General features: G+C 43.0%; 1 protein-coding gene across 2 annotated transcripts in view; it reads right to left on the bottom strand.

Moving 5' to 3' along the window:
- Positions 1-228: 228 nt before the first annotated feature.
- LOC106563133 (collagen alpha-1(I) chain) overlaps positions 229-26,616 on the bottom strand; it is a 143,542-nt gene continuing 117,154 nt past the window's right edge. For both annotated transcript variants that reach the window (XM_045689931.1, XM_045689932.1), the window contains 55 exons: positions 24,242-24,295; positions 22,118-22,171; positions 21,777-21,821; positions 21,615-21,668; positions 21,456-21,500; positions 21,247-21,300; positions 20,826-20,870; positions 20,627-20,680; positions 20,431-20,475; positions 20,266-20,319; positions 18,014-18,058; positions 17,775-17,828; positions 17,542-17,649; positions 17,395-17,448; positions 17,098-17,151; positions 16,834-16,878; positions 16,286-16,339; positions 15,536-15,580; positions 13,266-13,319; positions 12,974-13,027; positions 12,828-12,881; positions 12,514-12,567; positions 12,327-12,380; positions 12,149-12,193; positions 10,883-10,927; positions 10,603-10,710; positions 10,249-10,302; positions 9,958-10,011; positions 9,819-9,872; positions 9,617-9,724; positions 9,389-9,442; positions 8,898-9,005; positions 8,672-8,725; positions 8,219-8,272; positions 8,010-8,063; positions 7,847-7,900; positions 7,638-7,745; positions 7,378-7,431; positions 7,145-7,198; positions 6,833-6,886; positions 6,601-6,654; positions 6,331-6,384; positions 6,150-6,203; positions 5,906-5,959; positions 5,764-5,817; positions 4,751-4,804; positions 4,482-4,535; positions 3,920-3,937; positions 3,605-3,658; positions 3,241-3,303; positions 2,968-3,133; positions 2,562-2,671; positions 1,983-2,063; positions 1,607-1,789; positions 229-1,397 (listed from right to left, as the gene is read on the bottom strand). In XM_045689931.1, the coding sequence (XP_045545887.1) occupies positions 1,245-1,397; positions 1,607-1,789; positions 1,983-2,063; positions 2,562-2,671; positions 2,968-3,133; positions 3,241-3,303; positions 3,605-3,658; positions 3,920-3,937; positions 4,482-4,535; positions 4,751-4,804; positions 5,764-5,817; positions 5,906-5,959; positions 6,150-6,203; positions 6,331-6,384; positions 6,601-6,654; positions 6,833-6,886; positions 7,145-7,198; positions 7,378-7,431; positions 7,638-7,745; positions 7,847-7,900; positions 8,010-8,063; positions 8,219-8,272; positions 8,672-8,725; positions 8,898-9,005; positions 9,389-9,442; positions 9,617-9,724; positions 9,819-9,872; positions 9,958-10,011; positions 10,249-10,302; positions 10,603-10,710; positions 10,883-10,927; positions 12,149-12,193; positions 12,327-12,380; positions 12,514-12,567; positions 12,828-12,881; positions 12,974-13,027; positions 13,266-13,319; positions 15,536-15,580; positions 16,286-16,339; positions 16,834-16,878; positions 17,098-17,151; positions 17,395-17,448; positions 17,542-17,649; positions 17,775-17,828; positions 18,014-18,058; positions 20,266-20,319; positions 20,431-20,475; positions 20,627-20,680; positions 20,826-20,870; positions 21,247-21,300; positions 21,456-21,500; positions 21,615-21,668; positions 21,777-21,821; positions 22,118-22,171; positions 24,242-24,295 (3,555 nt within the window). In that variant the 3' untranslated portion in view covers positions 229-1,244. The remainder of the gene's footprint in view (positions 1,398-1,606; positions 1,790-1,982; positions 2,064-2,561; positions 2,672-2,967; positions 3,134-3,240; positions 3,304-3,604; positions 3,659-3,919; positions 3,938-4,481; positions 4,536-4,750; positions 4,805-5,763; positions 5,818-5,905; positions 5,960-6,149; positions 6,204-6,330; positions 6,385-6,600; positions 6,655-6,832; positions 6,887-7,144; positions 7,199-7,377; positions 7,432-7,637; positions 7,746-7,846; positions 7,901-8,009; positions 8,064-8,218; positions 8,273-8,671; positions 8,726-8,897; positions 9,006-9,388; positions 9,443-9,616; positions 9,725-9,818; positions 9,873-9,957; positions 10,012-10,248; positions 10,303-10,602; positions 10,711-10,882; positions 10,928-12,148; positions 12,194-12,326; positions 12,381-12,513; positions 12,568-12,827; positions 12,882-12,973; positions 13,028-13,265; positions 13,320-15,535; positions 15,581-16,285; positions 16,340-16,833; positions 16,879-17,097; positions 17,152-17,394; positions 17,449-17,541; positions 17,650-17,774; positions 17,829-18,013; positions 18,059-20,265; positions 20,320-20,430; positions 20,476-20,626; positions 20,681-20,825; positions 20,871-21,246; positions 21,301-21,455; positions 21,501-21,614; positions 21,669-21,776; positions 21,822-22,117; positions 22,172-24,241; positions 24,296-26,616) is intronic.

The following is a 26,616-nucleotide window of genomic DNA, read 5'->3' as shown; positions in this document are numbered from 1 at the left end:
CTCTCATTGGCCCATATTCACAAAGAGTCTCAGAGTAGGAGTGCTGATCTAGGACCAGGTCCCCCGGTCCATATAATTATGATTAAAAGGCTAAACTGATCTGAGATCAGCACCCCTACTCTGAAACACTTTGAACACAGGCCAATAATGAACCCCCACCTCTTGAGCAATCCTGGCATTGCTGAGCAGCTGCAGGGACAGGGTATGCTGCTTCTTCACTTAGGCTAATTGATTGAATGAAATGATGACTTGGAAAGCAATTGCTCAGTGCTAAAGTGCTTGGGCGGGAGAGCCAGCAGTCCAACATAATGCCTCTTTATTAGAACACCTGAAATAGATCTATAGCACTTCAATTGAGTTACGTTTTGAATGCACATAAGATACATCACGTAGTGTGCACAGCAGCTTCAGTAGGGTGTTGAATATCAAGACTGCACCTGAGACTGTACCACAAGAACGAGCTGAAACGAGCACTGATAATATGCGGTGCATGGTTTTTTTACAAAAAAAATAAAAAAATAGGCCAGTAACTGTACAAATGTCAAGGATGGCTGAAATGCCATCAGGGAGGGGATCAGTTAATTGCAAGAGATCAGGGTTTTAGAACAGGTTGGTCATTATCTAATCTAAAGAAACAAGTTCAACAACGCAAAAGCGAGTTCCTTGGCTCCTGAAGTACAAGCAGTGGTTTGTCAGTGAGCACCTTTGGGAAGGTCAGTGATGACCTATAGGACAACGTTAGCTGTGTCCAAATGGAACACATTGTTGAGAGGTTGAATCCACTGCATCGGATACAAAACAGACCATTAGGGCATAGGACTGTTCATATACAAAATAAGTTGTTGGCTATTATGGAAAGCATTACAGCATAATAAACTGTTGCTGTGAAAACAAATGGAAAAAGATTCAAAATAACCATTTTATATAGAAATCAAAACAACATTATATAAATTATTCATTACAAGATAAACGTACGTCTCTGTAAACGAAAACACAATTGTCCGAAAGAACTTTGGAAATTGATGCGCGCTCAAAGAGTAATTTATGTGGAGACAGTCAATTAGAGAATTGATTGATCTCCACCAAAAATATCAAATGGAAAGAGGAGTGATGCCCTAACAAAATGCCAGAGCGATTGATTCCCTTTGTCTTCTCGCTGTCTTGGGGTCCTGAACAGTCTCTTATTCTCCCTCGGTCAGTCCAAGGGGGCGGGAAATGAGCCTATGGGCCCCATGCCTCCCTCTCTAGCTGAAACACACGGGCCCGATGGTGAAGCCAAACTCGCGCGTGACATTTCCGCCCCCGAACACAGCCACATCTCTCACAGGAAGCAGGTTGAGGTCCTCAAATTCAAACACAGACTCCCGCGGCTCCAGCGAGTCCACCTCTTCTCCCGGCTGCCACAGCACAAACACAGAAAAACAATTACGCAGTTGGCCAATAATAAACATCAGCGATCATGAAAAACTATATTTTTTTAATCCTATTTCTCATACTTTATCTTTTGACATCCCATTGTCACTCTTAGCAAGGAGTGTATAACTCTAAAGTATTTGTAAGTGAAATACTAAGCCAAATGACTTAAAAAAATTAAATAAAAACTTACAATGCAGTCTCTAAGAGCTCCTAAGTAACTCTGTCTCCTTGTATCTGTCAGGAACTTGACCTCTCTGTCTGTGAGGCCCAGTCTGTGTCCTGGGTGACAGGTGTAGGTGATCTTCTGCACGGCTCTCCAACTCTGCAACCTCAGGAAACGCATCTGGACCACATTGGCCCCTGGATAATAGAACTGCCAGTGGCGGCAGAAAGGGAGACATTATACTTTAGAACTCTGCTATGAGAGACTGTGAGACATCAGTACAAATATAATCCACTCAGTTGATGCAGTTACAGTTGCATTAGCTTTCCGTTACTATAAATTGAATAGTTGACACTAGAGAAAGAGAGTATATTTCAGAGGAGAAGTCGAGAGAACAGTCAACCTGAAATCCTTGTTCCTGCTTGCTGAGCCATTGGAACGAGCTGTCTGTCTCTGAATCCATAAGCCAGGCCTTCGTGGGCATCTTTAGTAGAAACCAATATGATTATGTATTATGAGTATTAAGTATGAATAGGATCATGTATTATGAGTATGGTATTAAGTATGAATAGGATCATGTATTATGAGTATGGTATTAAGTATGAATAGGATCATGTATTATGAGTATGGTATTAAGTATGAATATGATTGTGGATATTAGCTTGCAGGACCTGCTCAATTGTTAGATACACACTGGTCGATGGCATGAATTCTAAAAAGTTTACACTGATATCTGGAGGCATATTTAAAAGTGTGTCTGTTGACAGTCTCTGTTCTTGATATTAGCATTTAGCCCAAAGGTGAAAAAAACCAAACAAATAAATTGGATTCCTGTTAAAAATGTATTTATTCTCTGCTTGTCCAGACAGCATCTCATTATTCTGCAGCCATTTGTTGCAGGATTATTCCCACTGTTGGTTTGATAGAGAGGTGTGAGGGTGAGAGGTGAGATGTGTGGAGTACTGATGATGTTATTGTCTACCTGGGCGTCTCTGGGGTGAAGGCAGGTGTGTGCGGCAGTGCCAGAGAAGTTGCAGTAGGCCAGGAGAGCATCAGCAGGGCTGCCCTGGTTAGGATCGATGTAATACATCCCTGTACAGACAAACAGCAACCATCATCTCAGTGTATCCTCATCCTGACCTGTAACATTCCGGTATATTCACTAGTCGTCATACGCTATGATGTGCAACGACACATCATGAGATCTTCCTCTGAGAACTAGCCATACAATGGATAACATTGTCTTTCTCTACCGTGCTTCTAATTTGCTTTGACAACTTGGGAGCCATGGTATTAGGATGCTGTGGCCACTCTAATGAGTATTTCCAAGCAGCACAAAGGGCTTTGGCTCATAGATATACAATACAGGTATAGATAGGGTTTCTGACCACTGGTGTAATCGGGGTGGCAGAGCCACAGCTCCAGGCAGGTGGTGGCAGGGTGCTCCTTGCTGCCATCAGGGGGGTCCATCAGCAGCCTCAGGTCCTGGTGCAGAGAGTCCAGCAGGGTCTGGATCAGGGGGTAGTTGGGCTTGTCTGACAGGTACATCAGGTCCTACAATGGTGATGAGAACGATCTGATCATTATGGAGTTTTTCCTTTCACCACTTCATCTAATGGCTTTTGGGACACAGTCCTACTTGCCGAAGATGAATGACTTGCCTTGAGTTGAGTGAGGGTCATATTCACTGAAGGACCTGGAAGTCCTGAGAGTCCAGGTGCCCCCTGAAACAAACGCAAAAAAAAATAAAAATAAAAAAAGAGTGGGACTAGGGTTGTAAAATTCCAGTAACTTTCTCAAAATACCCAGGTTTTCCAGAAATCCCAGTTGGAATATTCCTCAAATCAGGTGGGAATAAGCAGGAAATCCGGGAATCCTCCAACAAGTATTTCTAGAAAATTTGGGAATTTCGGGAACATAATCAGAATTGTGTAACCCTAAATGGAAGGTTAACTGTGTGATGGAAGCAATCGCATTTGACGAAATGTACTATTGACCATTGTGTATGAAATCAGTGCCACTTACCGGCAGGCCCCTCTGACCAGGTTGCCCAGGATATCCCTCAAATCCTTTCAAACCCTATGGACATACAGGCCGTATAGTGAGACGAGAGTGGATTTCTACCATTCCATACTTACTATGCCATATTCAAAATGTAGTTAGATAAGGAAATGCCCACTGTGGTACTATCCCACTACTTTCCCCTCTGTGCTTTCCATTGTGATGACATATGTGATTGTGAATGTTTGCTTTCACTGTGAGAAAAGCTAACACGCAACTCTACATGGGGTTTGGTTTTGAAAGGTTGAGAAAACAAGAAACTCATTTGTTATAGCATACCTTTTCTCCAAACAAACCCTACAGATCGAGAGGAGAAAAAAGGAGATGAGTTTGACTCTCAGGACTGAAGCACACCGCTCTGCACTAACAGCTGTTGCAACCTTGCAATGCCTTGACTCACTGCATTATGATCACATTAGCTCCAGCTTCACTGCTTTTAAGAGCCGAGGCAATGGTGAGTTGAACAGAGTAATAATCTACAGCTAAACTCAGAGAGAACGGCAGAACAGTCTGGTGATAACAAAGAAATTGACTTATATAAGACAGTCTGCAATTTAAAAGGAATTCTAGACATTATCATAATAACTTATTTTTAGGCATTCAGAGTCTTCGTCTTGATGGTTAATAGACATGGGGGTTGTTAAGCTATGTGGCTGAATGATGATAGTGGTCTAGTGCTCGTTTGTCCTTGCAAGAACTATGATTTTACTTACCCTGTGCCCCAAATGGAACACAGATTCCATATATAGTGAACTACTTTCGACCAGAGCCCTACGGAACCTGGGAGGATTGAAAGGGCTTGGGAAGATATTTCTGAGATGATCCAGGAAGGGTTACTTACAGGTAGTCCTGGCATCCCAGGTGTTCCTCTTGGCCCAGAAGGTCCAATATTCCCCTGGTGGGAAATAAGAGATCATGAAACGTTGATAAACAGTTAGCAATGAATCTTTTCAGAAAGAAAAAGAAAGCAAAAAACTCTGATAGATCACTATTGGTTCAATGAGCCTCATGGCTTTTGGTAATTGTCACTAATGGCTATGGTGCTATCATAGAGAGTTCTTGCTATAGATGGTTTGAAAGGAAGAGTGTGTTGAGATAATGTTGTTTCACCTGATCTCCCTTTGGGCCTGTCTGTCCTGGCACCCCAACAGGACCCTGACTACCCTGTAAAACATACAGTTAGTCAGTCTGTTTGTCACAGCCCATCTCCTACTTACAGCATAGTATTTTAGGCAACATCCTATTTCTGGAATGTTGCCAAACCTGTCTTTCGTTTTTCTATGGTGTTAAAACTGACACCAAGGCTTGTTTGTAGTGTCTCAGAGTAGGAGTGTTGACCTAGGATACGTTTCGCATTCTAGATTGTAGTTGATGGTGTTAGGGTTCGTTCCTTACGTCCTTCTTTGTCAATCATTGGTTCATTGGTGAAATTAGCATTATTACAATATCTTTAATTAAATCATTCAAAAACCTTTATTAATGCAATTGCAGACAGAAGTTGACAAACAGGAACATAGCACGCATGTTGCTGAGTAAGTTCTGCATCAAACAAAAGGTCTCCAGTTGTTCTATTAAACCCTAAGTCGCGCCCTGGTGTTGTCACTGCTTACGTCATCATCCTCTACTCCTGGGACCAGAACCATGCCTACAAAGCTGTAGAAACAGGGCCTTTATTGTTAGCTAAACACTTAGCAGTAAATGTCCCCTTCCCCCAAAGTTGATTTTTTGTGGAATGTTTGCCTAGTCTTATCTCCTTCAGTCCCCTGCAGAGTTCTGTCTAAGTCACACATTTCTAAGAGGGGCCTCTTCATACTGAGGCAGAAAGAGAGAGAGAACTAAAATACAACTGTAAAACAATACTAAACTTCTACAGTGAATATATTTTGTTAATCCGTAGTCTAAAACCCTATAAATGTAAGGAGGGAGGGGTCTTATAACCCCTCCCCTTCTATTCATAAAACATAAGCATAATCAATTATTCTGATACATCAAACACTTGTACAGCCCCAAATCATGACCGCTAGGTGAATCCTGACAATGGACAGGTGGGGACCTGATCCTAGATCAGCACTCCTACTCTGAGAAGTTTTATGAATACCAGACGTTTTTCAATCAAAACGTACCTTTAGGCCATCACCCCCTGGTGGACCGAACGGCCCTATGTCCCCTTTCTCTCCCTGTGGGGGGGACGGGACATGTATGGTAAATAAGGCTTCACAATGCAACTCTGATTCACTAGTATCAATAATTCAATTTTATTCCTACCCTGCTCCCTTTTTCACCCTGATCCCCTCCGTCTCCTCGCAAGCCTGGGATTCCCTGAGAGATTAAAGACATCAGCTGTGTATCAATCATCAGCCGACCTAAAGCATTATCATGTAACAATGCTTTACTCTAATAATACAATACTGCTCACAGTGAAGTACATCAGAGACTATCTCTGCCTGGGATTGAATGATGAAATGGTGAAACAGAGCGTGGATGATGACAATCAATCTGTTGGACTTACTATAGACCCTGCCCATCCTGGAGGACCAATCAATCCCACATTTCCCCTTTTCCCCTGTAGGAATGACAGGACACAACGTTCGTGCACACCATGATATGTATAATATACAGCATGGTTAAGAGATTGGAGTTCGGGTGTGTGTGTGCGCGCGTGTGACCCTTCACATCACCCAACCTCTGACCTTTGGTCCTCTCTCTCCTCTTGTGCCCCTGATTCCAGCCTTGCCTCTTTTCCCCTGTGAATGTTAACAATGTTGGTGAATGAGGCAAGGGTAAAACACACTGACACATCTCGGTCGTGTCCCAAATGACACCCTATTCCCTTTGTAGTGTGCTACTTTTGAGTGCATCCCTCATCTTTCATTCATGAACCTGGATAATCCATTTTCCTAGAATACAACCACTTTTATTCACACTGTGAAATTGAATGGATTGAAAGAGGGAGCCCTCACCCTCCTTCCAATGTGACCTGTCTTTCCAGGTGATCCATCTCTGCCATCATCTCCCTGTTGAGCAAACACAGCATCAACAAACAGGAGGATATAATCTAGCCTCTGTGTGCACAAGTGCCCCAGAGAGGTGAGCTGAATGCAGGCCAGTGCCAGACTTGAGATTGGGTTTCACAGTACAAAGAGGAGAAGGAATGAGAAAAGATAATAGAGAGATGGAGCATCTTGATCTCACCTTCTCTCCTTTCAGTCCCTGTTGTCCCTCAGGTCCTTGGCTTCCCCTGACACCCTGCAACATTCAACACAATAGAATGACTTTAAGAAACATCCACGATGTCAGAGAAAGCTTATCGGGTTTAAAAATATATAGGTGACCTTCTGGTAGTGCTGTTAGTTTCACATACTGAAGATGACCATTTGACACTGCTTGAGGTCATCATTATTGGCTAGACAACAAACCCAGAGGGAAACCCGCTGCTGTAGGAGCCTAATGCAGTTACATCATCCATGGCATCCCTGTGCCCCACCCTTGTGTCTGTGTACTCACCAGCACCCCAAGGGGACCTTCTGGCCCCTGGGCTCCCACCTCACCCTGTGGCCCCTGTGGTGGGGGAGGAGACAATAACAAACAAGGAAGAATGAAGCCGAAGCAAATAGTATGTCTTTGAGGAAAGATTCTTCTAGCCTGAGTGCCAGACATGTTTGACTTGACAATGAGCAACAGAGTCGGCAAGTGCACAAACAGATATGGGACCAGACTAAGATGTCGCTGCTCTTTACCTCTAAACCAGGAAGTGCTGGTGGCCCTCTGATGCCTGGCAGACCGTCGAGCCCCTAGAGAGACCAATGCAAAATCAAATACCTTGAAGACTTATCTATTTCTGATTTATTGCATGGTAGAGTATATTATGAAAATTACATTCATAATAAAACCAGACATTGAATTGGAGTTGAAGGGGGGTACTGTCTATTTCACCTGAACTGATGTGTTGCTTTAGGGGCCTAAGGGCCAAACTGGCAGCAACACTGAATGTGCTCACCTGTTCTCCTGGCTCGCCTGATCCCCCTGGCTCCCCTTTTTCTCCGTCTGGCCCTGGCTCACCTTTATGGCCCAAGTCTCCCTCAGGCCCAACCTTCCCAACTGGACCCTGCAATATACACCACACCAGCACATGGATAATGCTATTCGTAGGGGAAATCACTGGGAATATGGCTGACTTGACTAGACGGTGGTCTAAAAGACACAGACCTGTGCTCCTGGCTTCCCTGGGTCACCTCTGACCCCTGAGACTCCAGCTACCCCCTGAGAATACAACAACAAGACAACATGAAATTATACCAAAATGACAAATGCCATTCACCCTGCATACAATATCAGTACTGTAGTAATTAGGTTATGAAGCGACTGTTACCGGAGGCCCTGTTCTGCCAGGATGTCCGATGGCTCCGCTAGACCCAGACTGGCCCTAGAGAAAGAGAGAGACAGAGAAAGCAGATGGGAATTACAGATCTGCTCTGATGTAATTGCTCTGATTTTTTTGGGGTAGTGGAAGCATTTAGCATTTCCCTGTCCTGAATTGCTCCTCCATTTGATGTGCAGGCCAGGGAATCAAGTCATTACCTTCTCTCCTTCAGGCCCATCTGGCCCTGGAGGCCCCCTGGGGCCCATGATACCCTGAGAAGAAGCAGAAGAGACCAATGAATCACTGTCACCCTGACAACACTATGTCCAACCGTCTTTCCTCAATTCCTCCCATCCTATCTCCTCGCCTCCTTCTCAACCATATTGGAGGACTAGATTCAAGGTCCCTCCCTTCAGGTCTTCTCCAATTGGTTTTGAGAAAGAAGCAAAAAAAGAGGATGTGATGAATCGAGGAAAGATAAATTGAGAAAGAGCCTAACAGAGCAGAAGTCTAATCTATATCCTCATTGGACATTGATCAATTTGAGTTAATGTCAACAAGAAACGTCGAACTTTGAGTGACATATACTGTAGTAGTATCTGGTAGTGGTCAATACTTGTCAGAGAAAAACACATACATTTCATTGACATAAATATCGCTTCCTGACTCACCTGTAGCCCTGACAAGCCTGCAGGTCCTATTCCTCCCATAAATCCTGGCTGACCCTGGTGGAGACAGCACAGAGGTGGAGCACCAGTCATCAAACTGATCACCCAAAGCCACATCTCAAAAATCATATTGAAAATCACTTCAGTTGATTCCATTTGACGGTTTCAACGTGCGTTGAACATAAGCTAGAATGTGCAGCTCATTATGTATTGTCATCTGAGCACTCACCATAAGTCCGATGTGGGCCTTTTCTCCTTTTGGTCCCTTCTCCCCATTCTCCCCCAGCGCCCCCCATGGACCATTCCGCCCTGTTGGCCCCAGAGGCCCCACATCACCCTGCAAATAACAGCCATGTCAGTCAGACATCACCATGATGTAATTTCAACCAGATTTCAACCTGTTTAATGACATCCTTTCAACCAGATTTCATTCAACCTGTTTGTAATTACGTTATTTCAACCTGTTTGTAATTATGGGTAGGCCGTCATTGTAAATAAGAATTTGTTCTTAACTGACTTGCCTAGTTAAATAAAGGTTCAATTAAAATAAAACAATTTATTTCAACAAATGTTCAACATGTTTGTAACCCCTACCCACCCCCTCTATGGCCCTGTCCATAATTTGTGTCCAATGCAATAGATATGAATAGAATAGATATGTAGTATACATACAGCACATTCACATTGATGCTGTGTGTCGAAAAGTCAGTGTTTGTTTACCTTCTCCCCTTTGAAACCTGGACCACCAGCATCGCCAGTAGGTCCAACATCACCCTAAGAACCAAAGGAGACATCTCAAGAGTTACACTGTAGAGTATATTGTATGGTCTGGTTGTGTGTATGATGCTTGGGTAAAGGGATATGTACTACAGTAAGTGCACATGTGAGAATCTACAGCGGATGGTTCAGCTAGGTAGAGTAGACATCAACTGACAAAGGCACGCTCACCTCTTTTCCCATTTGTCCATGAGAGCCTTGCAACCCTTTGAGCCCCTGTAGGCCTCGATCTCCAGGCTGCCCTGGAGGACCAAACTTCCCACAAGGCCCTAGGTCCCCCTAGAATACATGTGAAGTAGAAGAAGTATTGAGAAGTGAAAAATATATTTAAACCATGTGTTTGTAGAATCATCATTGTGTCAGTATCACTGACCTGTTCTCCTTTCGTTCCTGGTGGCCCCTCCAATCCTGATTGGCCAGGAGTACCCTGGAAACAGGAAACGGAAGAGAACTATCAGAAAACGCACCTGCCTGAAACATTAGACTTCCTATTTGAAGTGTGTTCTACCAACCTGTTCCCCATCTAGTCCAGGAGGACCAAGATCCCCAGGAGGTCCCAGCATACCCTGTCATGTTCCAAAAACAGTGTGGTTTAACACACAGCACATCAAACATTGCTAGATCATACATATTTAGGGTTTCAGAATTCCGGCAACTTTTCCAAATCAGTAGGGAATAAGCAGGAAATCCGGAATCCTCCAACCAGGATATCTTGAAAACCGGAACATTTTGGGGAAAGTTACCGGAATTTTGCATTCCTAGACATATTATTGTCATCGTCTCATTATATTTGCTGTACTTACCATTTCTCCTCTTTCCCCTGCTGATCCTATGAGTCCACCAGCACCTGAAATTCCCTGGGAATTGGACCACATAGAGTTTAAAATGGTGGACAACACAGCATCACACTGAAACATTGCTAAAGGGCTGTGCTTGGTATCCCAAACCATGCCAAATAAGCATCCGATGGGTAACGAATCGTAAGCCATCTAATCACTTACTAATACATTGATTGATTTCACCTACTGAACCCTGACAAGAAATCCATCCAACAGGCATCAATGTCCCATACGAGATTATACAGAGGTTCTAGAGGTTACAGTCCTCAGAGGTTGTTTAGAGGAGAAGAGAGCAGCGGCTGGAAAGTACCCACTCACTGGGGTTCCTGCTGGTCTGGCAGGACCTTGTGTCCCCGGAGGCCCTCGGCTTCCCCTGTGCCCCGGCTTCCCTGTCCCGCCATCTGAGCCCTGCAGACCCGGGGGTCCCTGGAACACACAGGTGAGTATTGGTCTTGTTCCCATTGTATATTGTGTAAACACTTTTGGTCTGGCCAAGCAAGACTAACTGTACATTGACAGTGTATTATAGATCATGGATATGTAAGAACATTTGGACTGTTGATGGAGTGGTGATAAGGCCTGTTCTGCTTTAACTCACCTGTAGGCCCTCTGACCCTGTGGGTCCCAGATCCCCCAGCCGACCCTGACGAGAAAACCAAAAGATCATTAAGGAGGAAAAGCATGGAGCTTCAATGCCATACAACTCTCCTTCCGTGGCCTCCAACTGCTCTTAAATGCAAGTAAAACTAAATGCCTGCTCTTCAACCGATCACTGCCCACACCCACCTGCCCACCCGACTAGCATCACTACTCTGGACGGTTCTGACTTAGAATATGTGGACAACTACAAATACCTAGGTGTCTGGTTAGACTGTAAACTCTCCTTCCAGACTCACATTAAGCATCTCCAATCCAAAATTAAATCTAGAATCAGCTTCCTATTTCGCAACAAAGCATTCTTCACTCATGCTGCCAAACATACCCTCGTAAAACTGACCATCCTGCCGATCCTGGACTTCAGCGATGTCATTTACAAAATAGCCTCCAACTCTCTACTCAACAAAACGGATGCAGTCTATCACAGTGCCATCCGTTTTATCACCAAAGCCCCATATACTACCCACCACTGCGTCCGGTACGTTCTCATTGACTGGCCCTCGCTTCATACTCGTCGCTAAACCCACTGGCTCCAGGTCATCTACAAGTCTTTGCTAGGTAAAGCCCCGCCTTATCTCAGCTCACTGGTCACCATAGCACCCCCTACACGTAGCACTCGCTCCAGAAGGTATATCTCACAAAGCCAATTCCTCCTTTGGCCGCCTCTCCTTCCAGTTCTCTGCTGCCAATGACTGGAACGAACTACAAAAATCACTGAAGCTGGAGACTCATATCCCTCACTAGCTTTAAGCACCAGCTGTCAGGGCAGCTCACAGATCACTGCACATAGTCCATCTGTAAATAGCCCATCCAACTACCTCATCCCCATACTGTATTTATTCATCTTGCTCCTTTGCACCCCAGTATCTCTACTTGCACATTCATCTTCTGCACATCTATCACTCCAGTGTTTAATTGCTATATTGTAATTACTTCGCCACCATGGCCTATTTATTGCCATACCTCCCTTATCTTACCTCATTTGAACACACTGTATCGACTTTTTCTACTGTATTATTGACTGTATGCTTGTTTATTCCATGTGTAACTCTGTGTTGTTGTATGTGTCGAACTGCTTTGCTTTATCTTGGCCAGGTCGCAGTTGTAAATGAGAACTTGTTCTCAACTAGCCTACCTGGTTAAATAAAGGTGAAACAAAAAAAAGTCATCAAAATTGATTGACCAATATGATTGAGGTTGATCTCACCTGAGGTCCTGGAGGGCCTCTCTCCCCAGGAGGTCCTGATAAACCCTATAAAATACAGCCCAGTCAGCACAGACTCAATACACCCAGCACCCAAACTAACGCCAGACTCAATGAAGTTGTTCACAAGGACTTGTCACATACAGTATGTGGACTTGTCAATGACAGCACAGTTACTTACTGGAGGTCCAGGCTTCCCAGAAGGACCAGGCAGGCCTCTCACACCTGTCTCTCCCTGAGACACAAATGCAGTCAGTCGCAATAACGACTAATAACGAAATACACATAGAAACATGTGATGCTGGTGCAGGTCTGGTATAGCCGTTTGGAATAATCACTGACTACGTAACTCATACGAGTGTCCTTACCCTCTCTCCCATGTGACCTGTTGTACCACGCATTCCCACGTTACCCGGGAAACCCTGGGGGCAAGAGAGACACGGGAGTGGTAATATAAGGACGTTGCACACACACACACACACACACACACACACACACACACACACACACACACACACACACACACACACACACACACACACACACACACACACAAAAACACACACACACACACACACACACACACACACACACACACACACACACACACACACACACACACACACACACACAGTGCTGATCAAACCCTTTGCCCTGTACGCCCTACAGAAGCATCACTTACATACGTGCCTACTGAGCCCTGTGGTCCCTCCACACCTTCCTTCCCAGTGAAGCCCTGATGGAGAGAGACAGCGTCATACACACACAGTTCAAAGTTGTCCTATTGAGAATCACATCAATCACTTCCGTGTTAAATGTGTCACTCACCCTCTCTCCCAGCGGCCCAGGGATACCTGTTGGTCCTATCCGTCCAGGTGGGCCCTGTCAATGAGACAGTAGTCACTCACACTGCACGCTGTGTGCTGATGGCCTCAGTCCCCAACACTAACTCTGTTCATGGCTCCACATTGCAGCTAGTCATTGATTATATAGGAATGTCTGCCAGATCATTGTGCATGTTTATGATAGCAATATCCACAATCAATGTCCTATGATTGTTGGTGGAACACAATAACTTAAGTGTCTGATTGGAATAAACTTTGAGGCTTTCTAGACTCACCGGAGGTCCTGAGGGGCCGTCTGGACCTGGCTCTCCAGCAATGCCCTGGAATCCCTTGAGGAAGGCGAAAGAGTGATGGAAAGAGTAAGAGGAGAATGAGAGAATGATGGAGAGAGGAAGAAAGAAGAGAGCTTATCGCATGGGTGTACTCAATGAGAACATTAAAATGCAAATAAAAAAACGAATTGGAATTGATTACATATAATACAATTAAAATGTTTGCACAATGCTGTGAGTCAATTCAGTGTTTAACTATGTTTATAAATGTTTTGCTATTCAGCTGTTTAATCTACCGCTTAATGACTTTGTAATCATGAGTTAATTGGACCAACTATATGCAGGCTATTCAGTAATTATGCCTCTGGTTATGTACAGAGGTTAACTGTAACAAATTTAATTGGCTACCTCGTCCATCTTTGTTACCAATAATACCATCTAATAATGTAACCATCAACAATGGAGTAATGTCTATGTTCCTGCAAGGAACATTAAATCAAACAACAACTTTCAGCTATCTAAATTGAAAATCAAAATTTTTTATTTTGTGGTTTTTATGGATATGCTGATGATGGCAGTGGCACATAACTTTATCAAATGAATACCGTAATTTCCAGACTATTAAGCGTACCTGAATATAAGCCGCACCCACTGAATTAAAAAAATATATTATTTTGAACGTAAATAAGCCACACGTCTATAAGCCGCAGGTGCCTACCGGTACACTGAAACAAATGAACTTTACACAGGCTTTAACGAAACACGGCTTGTAACAAAAGTAAATAGGCTTTAATGAAACACGGCTTGTAACAAAAAATAAAACATTTGCAGTAAGCTTTAGTTGTCTTTTTGCACTGAGTCAATTTCTCACGCTGCTGTTCCCAACATCTTATCATCGACTCATTAAGACCAAGCTCCCGTGCAGCAGCTCTATTTCCTTTTCCAACAGCCAGATCAATCGCCTTCAACTTGAAAGCTGCATCATATGCATTTCTCCGTGTCTTTGCCATGATGAGGGTGACAAAATGACTACCGTAATCAGAATGATGGGAATTTGAGAGCGCTCGATTTAATCTAAACAGTAAACCAAAAAGTTGTTTGACCTTAACCCATTCGGCAATTTCTTTGGTCTAATGAAAGCTTCATGCCGCCAAAAAATTGAGCACGTCACAGAATGTGTTTTTTTGGGAAAAAAATTGGAAAGCGGGAAAAATCCATATATTAGCCGCGTCATTGTTTAAGCCGCGAGGTTCAAAGCCTGGGAAAAAAGTTGCGGCTTATAGTCCGGAATTTACGGTAATCAATTGGTGATAATGCCTACATGCCAAATCATTTATCTTGGCCATCCCTCTTCCTCTGCTTCCTTCTCCTGTCTCCCCTCAGTGTTCTCTCTGCCTGGTAAGCAGTCTATATTTAAGCAATAAGGCCTGAGGGGGTGTGGAATATGACCAATATACCACGGCTAAGGGCTGTTATGCAAGTCGCAACACGGAGTGCCTGGATACAGTCCTTAGCCGTGGTATATTGGCCATACACAAACCCCTGAGGTGCCTTATTGCGTTTATAAACTGGTTACCAACGTAATTAGAAAGGTAAAAATAAAATGTTTGTCATACCCGTGATATACGGTCTGATATACCACAGCTTTCAACCAGTCAGCATTCAGGGCTCAAACCACCCAGTTTATAATACAGTATATAGCTGAGGTGGAAATACAATACACTGGCCAGCTCACAGACCCTCTGGAGGTGACTGACTAGGCTAGAAACCACTTTCACGCCTCCTCATATTATATTATCCACACTCTCATATGTTTATGTGAGTGCGTGTGTGAATGCACACGTGGGAAACCATCAGTGTGTGTGGCGGTGATGCAATATGACTGACCTCCTGAACCTTTTACAGCTCCCGTTTACAAGCACGGAGAGACACCTGATATAATTAACTAGCTCGGTAGCAAGTACTTCTTTGCTCTGTTACATTTTTTGGGCCTAGTCTGCGTTTGTTGTGATTGCAAGGTCACAAAATCATATAAAACCCATCATATATTTCAGGGGTGTCCTATAAAATGTGATAAAGTGTTTTTATTAGCTGAGCTGCGAGAATTACAGTATATCATTGACCAACCAATGAATTTAAACATCGTGAGACTGACTATAAGAAGTTCTTATAGCTACTAAGTCTCATAGTGACCTTTACGTGAACCACATGTATTGAGTCTGAGTTTCTACGATAAGCCCATGTATGCTGTTAAAGTATCTTCTTGGTTTTACCTTTAGGCCTTTACTGCCAGTTACTGCCACTGAACCAGAGAGACCCTGCAACACATGAGAAACAAGTGTTAACTCAATAGACAGCAACAGAGGTCACAACAGAGGTCATACACTGTATGCACAAGCACTAATGTGAATGAGAGACGTAGCGCTGACCATTAGCAAATACAGTAACTCCATAACTACACATTTTAAATAAGGACACAAACGCCATTCATCTTGTCATATTCATGTTAGAATGTAATGATATGAGGTTGAAGTTGATGAGGGATGAATTAAAGTTGAGAATGCACATTCCGGTTTGTCTGCCCCACATGCAATGACAATCGCTTGTGAATATGTCACACCAAGCAGGGTTGTGAAGATTGCCATCTGCTGTTCAGAACCAGAATGACTACAGTTGTTCACAAATCATTATCTGATTCTACCGAAACCCTCAGGAGTAGGGTTGCAAAATTCGGCAACTTCCGGGAATTTTCCATCTGAATTCTGGAAACACAGGACAACCCTACTCAGGAGACATTTTACCATAATCCTTTCTGATTGCACCTATACTTTTCTTGAGCAATACCTTCAAATATTTTCTCAACAATCTGCCAATATATGCAGTGCAGACAGGAAATAATCTGACAAAATAAACTGTTGTTTGGCAGTCTATTTTGTGTACATGGCTCAGTGTATGCAGTATATACAAGCTCAGTGTTTTCAGGGGTGTGATCACTGTATTGAAATATGATATAGAATGGGAACCTGTGTACCAGGCTTTCCTTCTGGTCCCTCTGTCCCGGGAGGGCCTGGCAAGCCCTGTTGGAAACAAGTGGAAACACAAACACATAATAAGTGTACTGTGATTCCATCTTTCATATTCGTTTTTAGTCAGCTCCATTAGATAAGCCCGTACAACCTTGGATACCCTTTATCACCAAGCAAGTGTTAGCATCTGGAGTTTTAACACTTAGGTATATTACTGAGAAGACAGATCTTTCCCTCCGCACACACCAGTGGAGGCTGCTGAGGGGAGGAGTCCATGGAACTTTATCAAATGTATGGTTTCCATGTGGTTGATACCATTCCATTGACTCCATTCCACCTATTACTATGAGCCGTCCTACCCTCAGCAGCCTCCACTGACACACACGCGCACACACACACACGCACACAGTTCTGCCAACATAGATATTGCCCATTGAGGCGTCCACTTTATATCTGATTTGTCAAGTATATTGATGTATTTTGCTATGCAAATTGATCAAGTAGATGGCCCCACTAGTGTTCGTCTGTGAATGGTCTGTGCTTACCGGTTGACCAGGCTGGCCAACATTCCCTCTCTGACCCACGCGACCCTGGGTAAAAGAGGGCAGTGCCAATCAGGATACCATTCAAATATCAAGAGCAGAACTTAAATCACGCTTTACTTAATACTAGGGTTGCAAAATTCCGGAAACTTTCCCATAATTCCCAGAAATTACAAATCCTAGAAATGCTGGATAACCTGAACATTTTGGAAATGTTACTGGAATTTAGCAACCTTCATAAACACATTCAATAGGAGAGTGTCCTACCTTGTTCCCTCTGTGTCCAGGCTTGCCGTTGCGCCCATCTGTTCCTCTATTCCCCTTCAAAGAAACACAGAGATATTTAATACACTACATGTCCCAAATGGCACCTCATAGGACTGGTCAAAGGTAGTGCACTACACAGGCCGGGAATAGGGTGCCATTTGGGACAAACTATTTCAGGACATGAAATCCACAGTTTTATCATCATTTTGACCAATCCTAACAGGCAGACTGATAAAATAATGACATTCTAAATGTTACATTCATTGTGATGCATTCCTTTTTGAAGTCTTCTCTGACCTTCAGCCCCTCTCTGCCCAGTTTTCCCTGAGGGCCAGTTTCTCCATTCTCCCCCTGAAAGACAAGACCCAATATCCATCAGTCTTCCAGTGGTAAAGTGTCAGTCTATAACTTTAGATGCAGTGATAAGGCAGAGAGGCTGCCTACCTCAATGCCTTTAGTGCCAGGTTGACCTTTGAGCCCAGTAAAGCCAGGGGGGCCACTGGGACCCCTCTCTCCCTGAGGCCCTTGGATACCCGAAGCATCTTGAACACCCTGAGAGAGAACACAGAGAGAGAGAGAAACAGATAAACGGGTAACTGTCAATAGACGTAAACAGTATGAATCAACAGCTTTAGTTTTGCGGAATGTGTACAGGTCTCCAGAGGCCGGGTTCTTACTCTCTCCCCCTTCAGTCCAGGGTCTCCCTTATCCCCGTTTGGTCCTCTTTTGCCCTGTGGAGGTCAGAGGTGAGGGGTGAGTTGTCAGAGAGGGGTCAGATGAAGGCAAGTAAAGTAAGTAGCTGAAAAGCATGCAACCTGATTCTTCATAGTGTTTTGAATCACTCCAAGGACAACACAAAAATGGATTCCATCTAATTCAAAATAAACGTCAGTAAATGCAGTACTAATATACTTACAGTAATACCAGGTAAACCCATTGGACCTTGTGTTCCCAGTGGGCCCTTCAATCAAAGAGTGACAGAATGGATTGAAGCATTAGTTCCTTTTAGTTCGTTTTTCTCACTTCAAGTAGAGGATGGAGAGAAATCATGGCTCCACCAAATCTTCCCTTCATGATGATCTTTTGTCTGATCTATAGCCACACTTCGGCCACACTGACTGACAATGTAAACTTACTAACACATTTTTTTATGACACATCTGATAACATAATATAAGAGACATAGTGCTTTCGGAAAGTATTCAGACCCCTTGACTTTTCCCATATTTTGTTATGTGACAGCATATCTAAAATAGGTGAAAAAAAATAATACTAATCCGCAGCAATCTACACACAATACCCCATAATGACAAAGCGAAAACAGGTTTCTAGAAATTGAGCTCAGCTGCATCCTGTTTCCATTGATCATCCTTGAGATGTTTCCACAACTTGTTTCCACCTGTGGTAAATTCAATTTATTGGACATGATTTGGAAAGGCACACATCTGTCTATAAGGTCCCACAGTTGACAGTGCATGTCAGAGCAAAAACCAAGCCATGAGGTCAAAAGAATCGTCCGTAGAGCTCCGAGACAGGATTGTGTCGAGGCACAGATCTGGGGAAGGGTACAAAACATTTCTGCAGCATTGAAGGTCCCCAAGAACACCGTGGTCTCCATCATTCTTAAATGGAAGAAGTTTGGAACCACCAAGATTCTTTCTAGCACTGGCCGCCCTGCCAAACTGAGCAATCGGGGGAGAAGGGCCTTGGTCAGGGAGGTGACCAAGAACCTGATGGTCACTCTGACCAGAGCTCTATAGTTCCTCAGTGGAGATGGGAGAACCCTCCAGAAGGACAACCATCTCTGCAGCACTCCACCAATCAGGCCTTTATGGTAGAGTGTCTGGACAGAAGTCACTCCTCAGTAAAAGGCACATGACACCCCACTTGGAGTTTGCGAAAAGGCACCCGAAGGACTCAGACCGCGAGAAACAAGATTCTCTGGTCTGATGAAACAAAGATTAAACTCTTTGGCCTGAATGCCAAGCGTAACATCTGGAGGAAACCTGGCACCATCCCTACAGTGAAGCATGGTGTTGGCAGCATCATGTTGTGGGGATGTTTTTCACCAGCAGGGACTGGGAGACTAGTCAGGAGTGAGGCAAAGATGAATGGAGCAAAGTACAGAGAGATTCTTGATGAAAACCTGCTCCAGAGTGCTCAGGACCTCAGACTGGGACGACGGTTCATCTTCCATAAGGACAACGACCCTAAGCACACAGCAGGAGTGGCTTCGGAACAAGTCTCTGAATGTCCTTGAGTGGCCCAGCCAGAGCCAGGCCTTGAACCCGATCGAACATCTCTGGAGAGACCTGAAAATATCTGTGCAGCAACGCTCCACCTCCAACCTGACAGAGCTTGAGAGGATCTGCAGAGAAGAATGGGAGAAACTCCCCAAATACAGGTGTGCCAAGCTTGTATCATCATACCCAAGAAGACTCAAGGATGTAATCGCTGCCAAAGGTGCTTCAACAAAGTACTGAGTAAAAGGTCTGAATACTTATGTAAATGTTATTTCCGTTTTTTAAATTTGTTATATTATTAGCAAAAAAAAAAGAAAAATCAGTTTTTGCTTCATCATTATGGGGTATTGATTGTAGATTGATAAGGATTAAAAAATATATACATTTTAGAATAAGGATGTAACCTAAATTAACAACATTTGGAAAAAGTCAAGGGGTCTGAATACTTCCCGAAGGCACCGTATTCTGTGTAGAATTTAGTGAAAACTGGAGGAGCTGTCAACCTAAACATCGCCTAGAGGATGTCTGGATAACAGCCAGAGTTACACTCACATGCAAACTGCCTGGGGGTCGGATCTATGGCAATCTAGCAGTTTACAACCTCTCCAAATGAGTAATTTGATATCATACGAATATACAGTGTGGTCATCATCCAGACATACAAGTGACCTTGACTTGCCCATTTTAAAGTGGGTTTACTTTCTTAAGTTAGAGCCTTTCATCCATTAGCTTAGACCAGCTCTACCACAACCCATCAAAGCTAGATGATGTAGGACAAGGGATACACAAAGCATAGTAAAATCTGTAGCCTAACACTGACAGAGCTCTGCCACATGGGGGCACTGTGGGGTTACTGTGTGAGTGAGTGTCTCTGGCAGGAAAAGTGGGGTGTAGGTGGTCAGTCCACTGGGTACTATGCTACTCACCATGGGCCCCTCAAACCCTTGCTCACCCCGGATACCCATCATCCCCATTGGTCCCTGAGGAAGACAGAGAAAGGAAGGAAGCAAGGGGGTTGGAGAGAGACGGGTATAGTAGTTTCTTTTACTAGAGCAGAATGAACTTTACCAGTGAAGAGAGGAGAAACTTACAGGGTCACCTTTCGGACCAGCGGCACCACTCATCCCAAGCTGTCCCTGTGAAAATATAAAACCGTACAGATGACCTTTAACCCCAGATATTAGACGTTACTGTGGTGAGAAATCCCTCCGAAAAACACGTTTCCAAAGACAATCATCTGGTCCCAAGTCTCTGTTAGGGAAAGTTGTGCAGCTGATTGAGACTGACCTGAATTCCCCTGAGACCTGGAGGCCCACTCTCACCATCTAAACCCTGGGGCCCCTGGTGAAATAAACAAACTTTTAAAACGTGTAATGTATGCGTGTAATATTTCCTTTATAGTCTAACAAGCATAGAGCATGGAGTTCTGTTGAATGTGACCCAACTTCAGGCAAGAAAACACAACAAGACAAACGTCTCCTCTTACCTGCGGGCCTCTGGGGCCAACGACTCCAACAAGGCCCAACTCTCCCTAGAAGATTAATGCAGGTTACCTTTGGCAAAGACTGACATGCACAGATTTTTTTTTAATCAGCTGTCCCCATAAGAGAAACCTTTTTGTTTCCAGGGAGAACCCTTTTTGATTCCACGTAGAACCCTTTTTGGTTTCCATGTTGAACTCTCTGTGGAAAGGGTCCTACGTGGAACCCAAAAGAGCTCTTCCTGTAACCAAAAAGTGTTCTCCAATGGGGACAGAGGAAGAACCTTTTTAAGTTCTAAATAGCAATTTGTTTTCTACGAGTGTACTTAGAAAGAGCTACCAATAAAGTACCGTAGGTGCTAAGTTTATACATTATCTAAAATAAATGGGAGGACTGTAGTCTCCTGGGATCAAAATGCAATCTTACCTTTGAGCCGTTAACTCCCTGAGCGCCAATAGAGCCTGTGAAACCAGCGGCTCCCTGCGCAAAACAAAAATACACACACTGAGTGATATGATGTGGGATGACTGACATATAGTAGCACTTGGAATTATGGCCCATTAGAATACTGTGTTTTACTGTATGTTGGAATACATAGTAGGGAAAGTCCAGACTCCTGTTGCCTGTCTACTCACCATTGACCCAGGAGGCCCTGGAGGCCCATCAAACCCAGCCTCCCCCTGGAAAGTCAAACACATGGACACAAGTTAATGACACAGTCAACTTTAGTGATAAACAATGGACAGTAACTACCAGTTTATTTGTTTGTAGTATTGTTACTGTAGGTCACTCACATCAGGGCCAGGGGGCCCCTCTGGGCCAGTGGCCCCTCTGACTCCCTGAGGTCCCTGAAGAGAACACAGACACAGTAAACCTTTAGGGTTTTGGTCAAAAATAGTGCACTATGAAAGGAATAGGGCGCTATTTGGTACGCATACGGTGAGCGAAACACTTACACGTGGACCAACAAAACCGCGACGGCCTGGTAAACCAATGGAGCCCTACAGGACAAACAAAGATCAGATCCTAAGCTTTCAATTGAGAGGACTATTCACACAAAAGTCATCAGCAACATGCATACTGAGCATTACAGGGATATGAGAAAAGAAAATCAAGATAAATGTAATGTAAACTGATGTGAACGGTACCAGAGCAGTCAGATCTCATAGTACTTACTCTTACCACTAAGAGGCAGCATATTCAAAGTAACAATATTGACTGGTAAAGACTGGAGATCGACATAAGTCAGTTTGGTACTCTAGTAATTACGAAACAATCATACTTCAGTCAAAATTACCTTCTGGCCCGGTTCTCCCATACGGCCTCGTCGACCCTTTGCTCCAATAAGGCCCTATAAGGCGTTAAAAAGCATTATACATACAGTACCAGTCAAAAGTTTGGACACACCTACTCATTCCAGGGGTTTTCTTTACTATTTTCTATATTGTAGAATAATAGTGAAGATATCAAAACTATGAAATAACACATATGGAATCATGTAGTAACCAAAAAAAGTATAAAACAAATCAAAATATATTTTATATTTGAGATTCTTCAAAGTAGCCAACCTTTGCCTTGATAACAGCTTTCCACACTCTTGGCATTTTCTCAACCAGCTTCAGCTGGAATGCATTTCAATTAACAGGTGTGTCTTGTTAAAAGTACATTTCTGGAATTTCTTTCCTTCTTAATGCATTTCAGCCAATCAGTTGTGTTGTGACAAGGTAGGGGTGGTATACAGAAGATAGCCCTATTTGGTAAAAGACAAAGTCCATATTATGGCAAGAACAGGTCAAACAGCAAAGAGAAACGACAGTCCACATTACTTTTAGACATGAAGGTCAGTTAATCATGAACATTTCAAGAACTTCGAAAGTTTCTTTAAGTGCAGTTGCAAAAACCATCAAGAGCTAAGATGAAACTGGCTCTCATGAGGACCGCCGCAGGAAAAGAAGACCCAGAGTTACCGCTGCTGCAGAGGATAAGTTCATTAGAGTTAACTGCACCTCAGATTGCAGCCCAAATTAATGCTTCACAGAGTTCAAGTAACAGACACATCTCAACATCAATTGTTCAGGGGATACTGTGTGAATCAGGCCTATATGGTCAAATTGCTGCAAAGTAACCACTTCTAAAGGACACCAATAATAAGAAGAGACTTGCTTGACCCAGGAAACATGGGCAAAGAACATTAGACCAGTGGAAATCTGTCCTTTGGTCTGATGAGTCCAAATTGGAGATTTTTGGATCCAACCACCGTGTCTTTGTGAGACGCAGAGTAGGTGACCGGATGATCTCCGCATTTGTGGTTCCCACCATGAAGCATGGGGGAGGAGATGTGATGGTGTTTTACTGGTGACAGTATCAGTTATTTATTTAGAATTCAAGGCACACTTAACGAGCATTGCTACCACAGCATTCTGCAGTGATACGCCATCCCATCTGGTTTGCGCTTAGTGTCAAGGGCATCGTAGTGATTGGACCAAAATGCAGTGGGGATGTGAATGCTCATTTTCTTCGTTATTCAAATAAATGAACACTGAACAAAAAGAACGATGAAAACAGTCCTGTCAGGCACACAGCTAAACAAGAAACAACTACCCACAAAAACCCCATGAAAAACACCCCTACTAAATAAGACCTTCAATTAGAGGCAACGAGGAACAGCTGTCTCCAATTGAAGGTCAAAACAATAAACTAAACATAGAAATAGAATAACTAGAAAATAGAACATAGAAATACAAAACATAGAACACTACCCAAAAACCCCCACAACACAAAACAAACACACCCCTGCCACGTACCTGACCAAACTACAATAACCCCTTATACTGGTCAGGATGTGACACTTAGCGGGACTGTAATTTGTTTTTCAACAGGACAATGACCCAACACACATCCAGGCTGTGTAAGGGCTTTTGACCAAGAAGGAGAGTGATGGAGCTCTGCATCAGATGACCTGACCTCCACAATCACCTGACCTGAAGCCAATTGAGATGGTTTGGGATGAGTTGAACCGTAGAGTGAAGGAAAAGCCGATAACAAGTGCTCAGCATATGTGGGAACTCCTTCAAGACTGTTGGAAATGTATTCTAGGTGAAGCTGGTTGAGAGAATGCCAAGAGTGTGCAAAGCTGTCATCAAGGCAAAGGGTGGCTACTTGGAAGAATCTAAAATCGAAAACACTTTTTGATTACTACATGATTCCATATGTGTTATTTCATAGTTTAGATGTCTTCACTATTATTCTACAATGTAAAAAAAAATTTAAATAAAGAAAAACCCTGGAATGAGTAGGTGTGTCCGAACTTTTGACTGGTACTATATGTACTTCATAGAAAGTGTTAACGATTTATGCACTTGATTAGTACTCTTCATTAGACCCATGTTTCAGAATTCATAATGCCAATGTTTCACCTTACCTCCTCCCCCTTTTCTCCTTTGGAACCGCCATCTCCCCTGTACCCAAAGGGTCCCTAAGCAAAATGAGACAGCAATCATTGATATAATCAGAGATATAGCATCTGGAATGACACCCTATTCCATATAGTGCACTACTTAGGGAATAGGGCCCTTAAGACCCTGGTAGGGCTGTGGCGGTCACAAAATTTTGTCAGCCCGTGATTGCCAAGCAAATAACTACTGGTCTTACGGCAATTGACCTTTAATTAACATAAACACATTTAGCATCTCCTGGCTTCGACACATAGCCTACAAGCCACTGATGCAGACCTTTGGAACAACTACATTTAAAAAAGTCAAATAAATCCATGTAATATAGCCTAAACCTTCACAATAAATCACTTATTTATTTTAGACAGGTTTAAAGAAACATGATATGAAGAAAATGTAATCTACTTCAGAAGAACAGAATAGTATACTCTGAGTTGTCCGTATGTTAGGTCCTCACCTGGCTATGTCATACGGCTGTGGGCTACAATAGCTCATTTAGCAGACAAGATTTGCTTAGAATTCCGTGCCATCATTTTATATAATTTATAGTATAAAGAATACAATTGAAAAAAGCTGAATAAAATAGAAAGGATATTTTCTCCAAATGATTTGAGAGACTGCGCTATTCTGTGTTGAGTGGTTAACTAAGAAATAGGTACTCCTATATGTTTCATTTAGAGTTCTTAATGTAACTTTAGTTGTTGTACAAACGTTGGGCTATACGTTTAGATTTTTTAATACATTGTAAGGCTGCATGATATGACTCTAATGATGATTTGTAATAAGTTGCTTGAAAGGCATGAGCTCTGCTTTGTTTTTTGCACAGGCTGTACACACTTCATCAGTCTCTCATTCACAATTTGACCAGTACTTGAGAATGCCCCGAATTTCCTGGCGAAATCCCCTTTGTTTGCCTGTAATGCCCCCTAAAAAAATCCAGGTCTTTTGCGGCCAGTGGCCATTGTGACCTTGAGCTGAATATAATAATTATATTTCCCTTCTCCCTGAGTGCTGTGTGCTCCGAAGCACCTCTCACTCACATGGCTCTCCATCACGTGATCGGGTCTTTATCACAGGCTACAAGGGAAGACAGACACATTGGGGACGCAACTGCGCAGGGTCCCATCCAATTCTGTGGTGCATATTGAAGATATTGGAAGAACTGTCCACATTTACTTTTCGTCAGCCAACAAGATGAGTAGGCCTAACGAACAGCAAAAGCACTAGCCTATGTCAATCTACTATCCCCCATAGTACAAAAGTTGACCTATTCTTTTCTGTGCAAGAAATAAATATTACAAACATAGTCTGGGACAATGTTTGGAATAATACAACCACTAGCATCCCAAAACATTTTTACGCAATGAGGCTGAAACAGATCGGAACGTTTAGCTTAAAAAGTTGATAAACTAGCAGGATATTTCTTCACATTATAAGCACAGCAACGTGCACACGGCAGTAGGCTATAAGCGCGAATGTTCCATTAGCAGGAAAACACCACTATCAAAAGTGACCGCAAATGTGATTATGCATGTAATACTTTGATTATAAAGTTGCATTATGGTGAAAATGATCTTCCCCAAACTTTAAACTCACGCGCTGCTTATGAATGCCAGTTAGCCTCTACACCCCTTGTAAAGCGGATTCATGTGCTTAATTTTAAGAAGTTATTTGGCCACTTTACAAACCTTATCAAAACATATAGGCCTATGGGCTAGGCTACATGAGGTGTGTGACTATGATTAGAAAAAGTCAACAAAAAAAGGCATTGTTTCTTGCATTACGCTGGGCATCATTCACAAGTGATAATATATACTTCACAAGTGATAGGCTAATATTGTCACCCATCAGAATATTCTAAATTTAACCTTGTCTTTACATATAGTAAATAATATACAGTGCATTCGGAAAGTATTCAGACCGCTTGACTTTTTCTTATGTTACAGCCTTATTCCAAAATAGATTAAATCCAATATTTTCCTCATCAATCTACACACAAAAGCAAAAACAAGTTTTTAAATTTTTTGCAAATGTAAATAAAAATAAAAAATAAATAAAAATTAAATTCAGAAATATGAAATCTACGTAAGTATTCAGACCCTTTACTCAGTACTTTGTTGAAGCACCACAGTTAGCGATTACAGCCTTGAGTCTTCTTGGGTATGACGCTATCAGCTTGGCACACCTGTATTTGGGGAGTTTATCCCATTCTTCTCTGTAGATCCCCTCAAGCTCTGTCAGGTTGGATGGGGAGCATTGCTACACCGCTATTTTCAGGTCTCTCCAAAGATGTTCGATAGGGTTCAAGTCCGGGCCCTGGCTGGGCCACTCAAGGACATTTGTC

This window comes from Salmo salar, chromosome ssa11 (genome assembly GCF_905237065.1).
Source record: "Salmo salar chromosome ssa11, Ssal_v3.1, whole genome shotgun sequence".
Classification (NCBI taxonomy): Eukaryota; Metazoa; Chordata; class Actinopteri; order Salmoniformes; family Salmonidae; genus Salmo; species Salmo salar.
The sequence above is the reverse complement of the archived record's forward strand: the minus strand, read 5'-3'. Positions and strand labels throughout refer to the sequence as shown.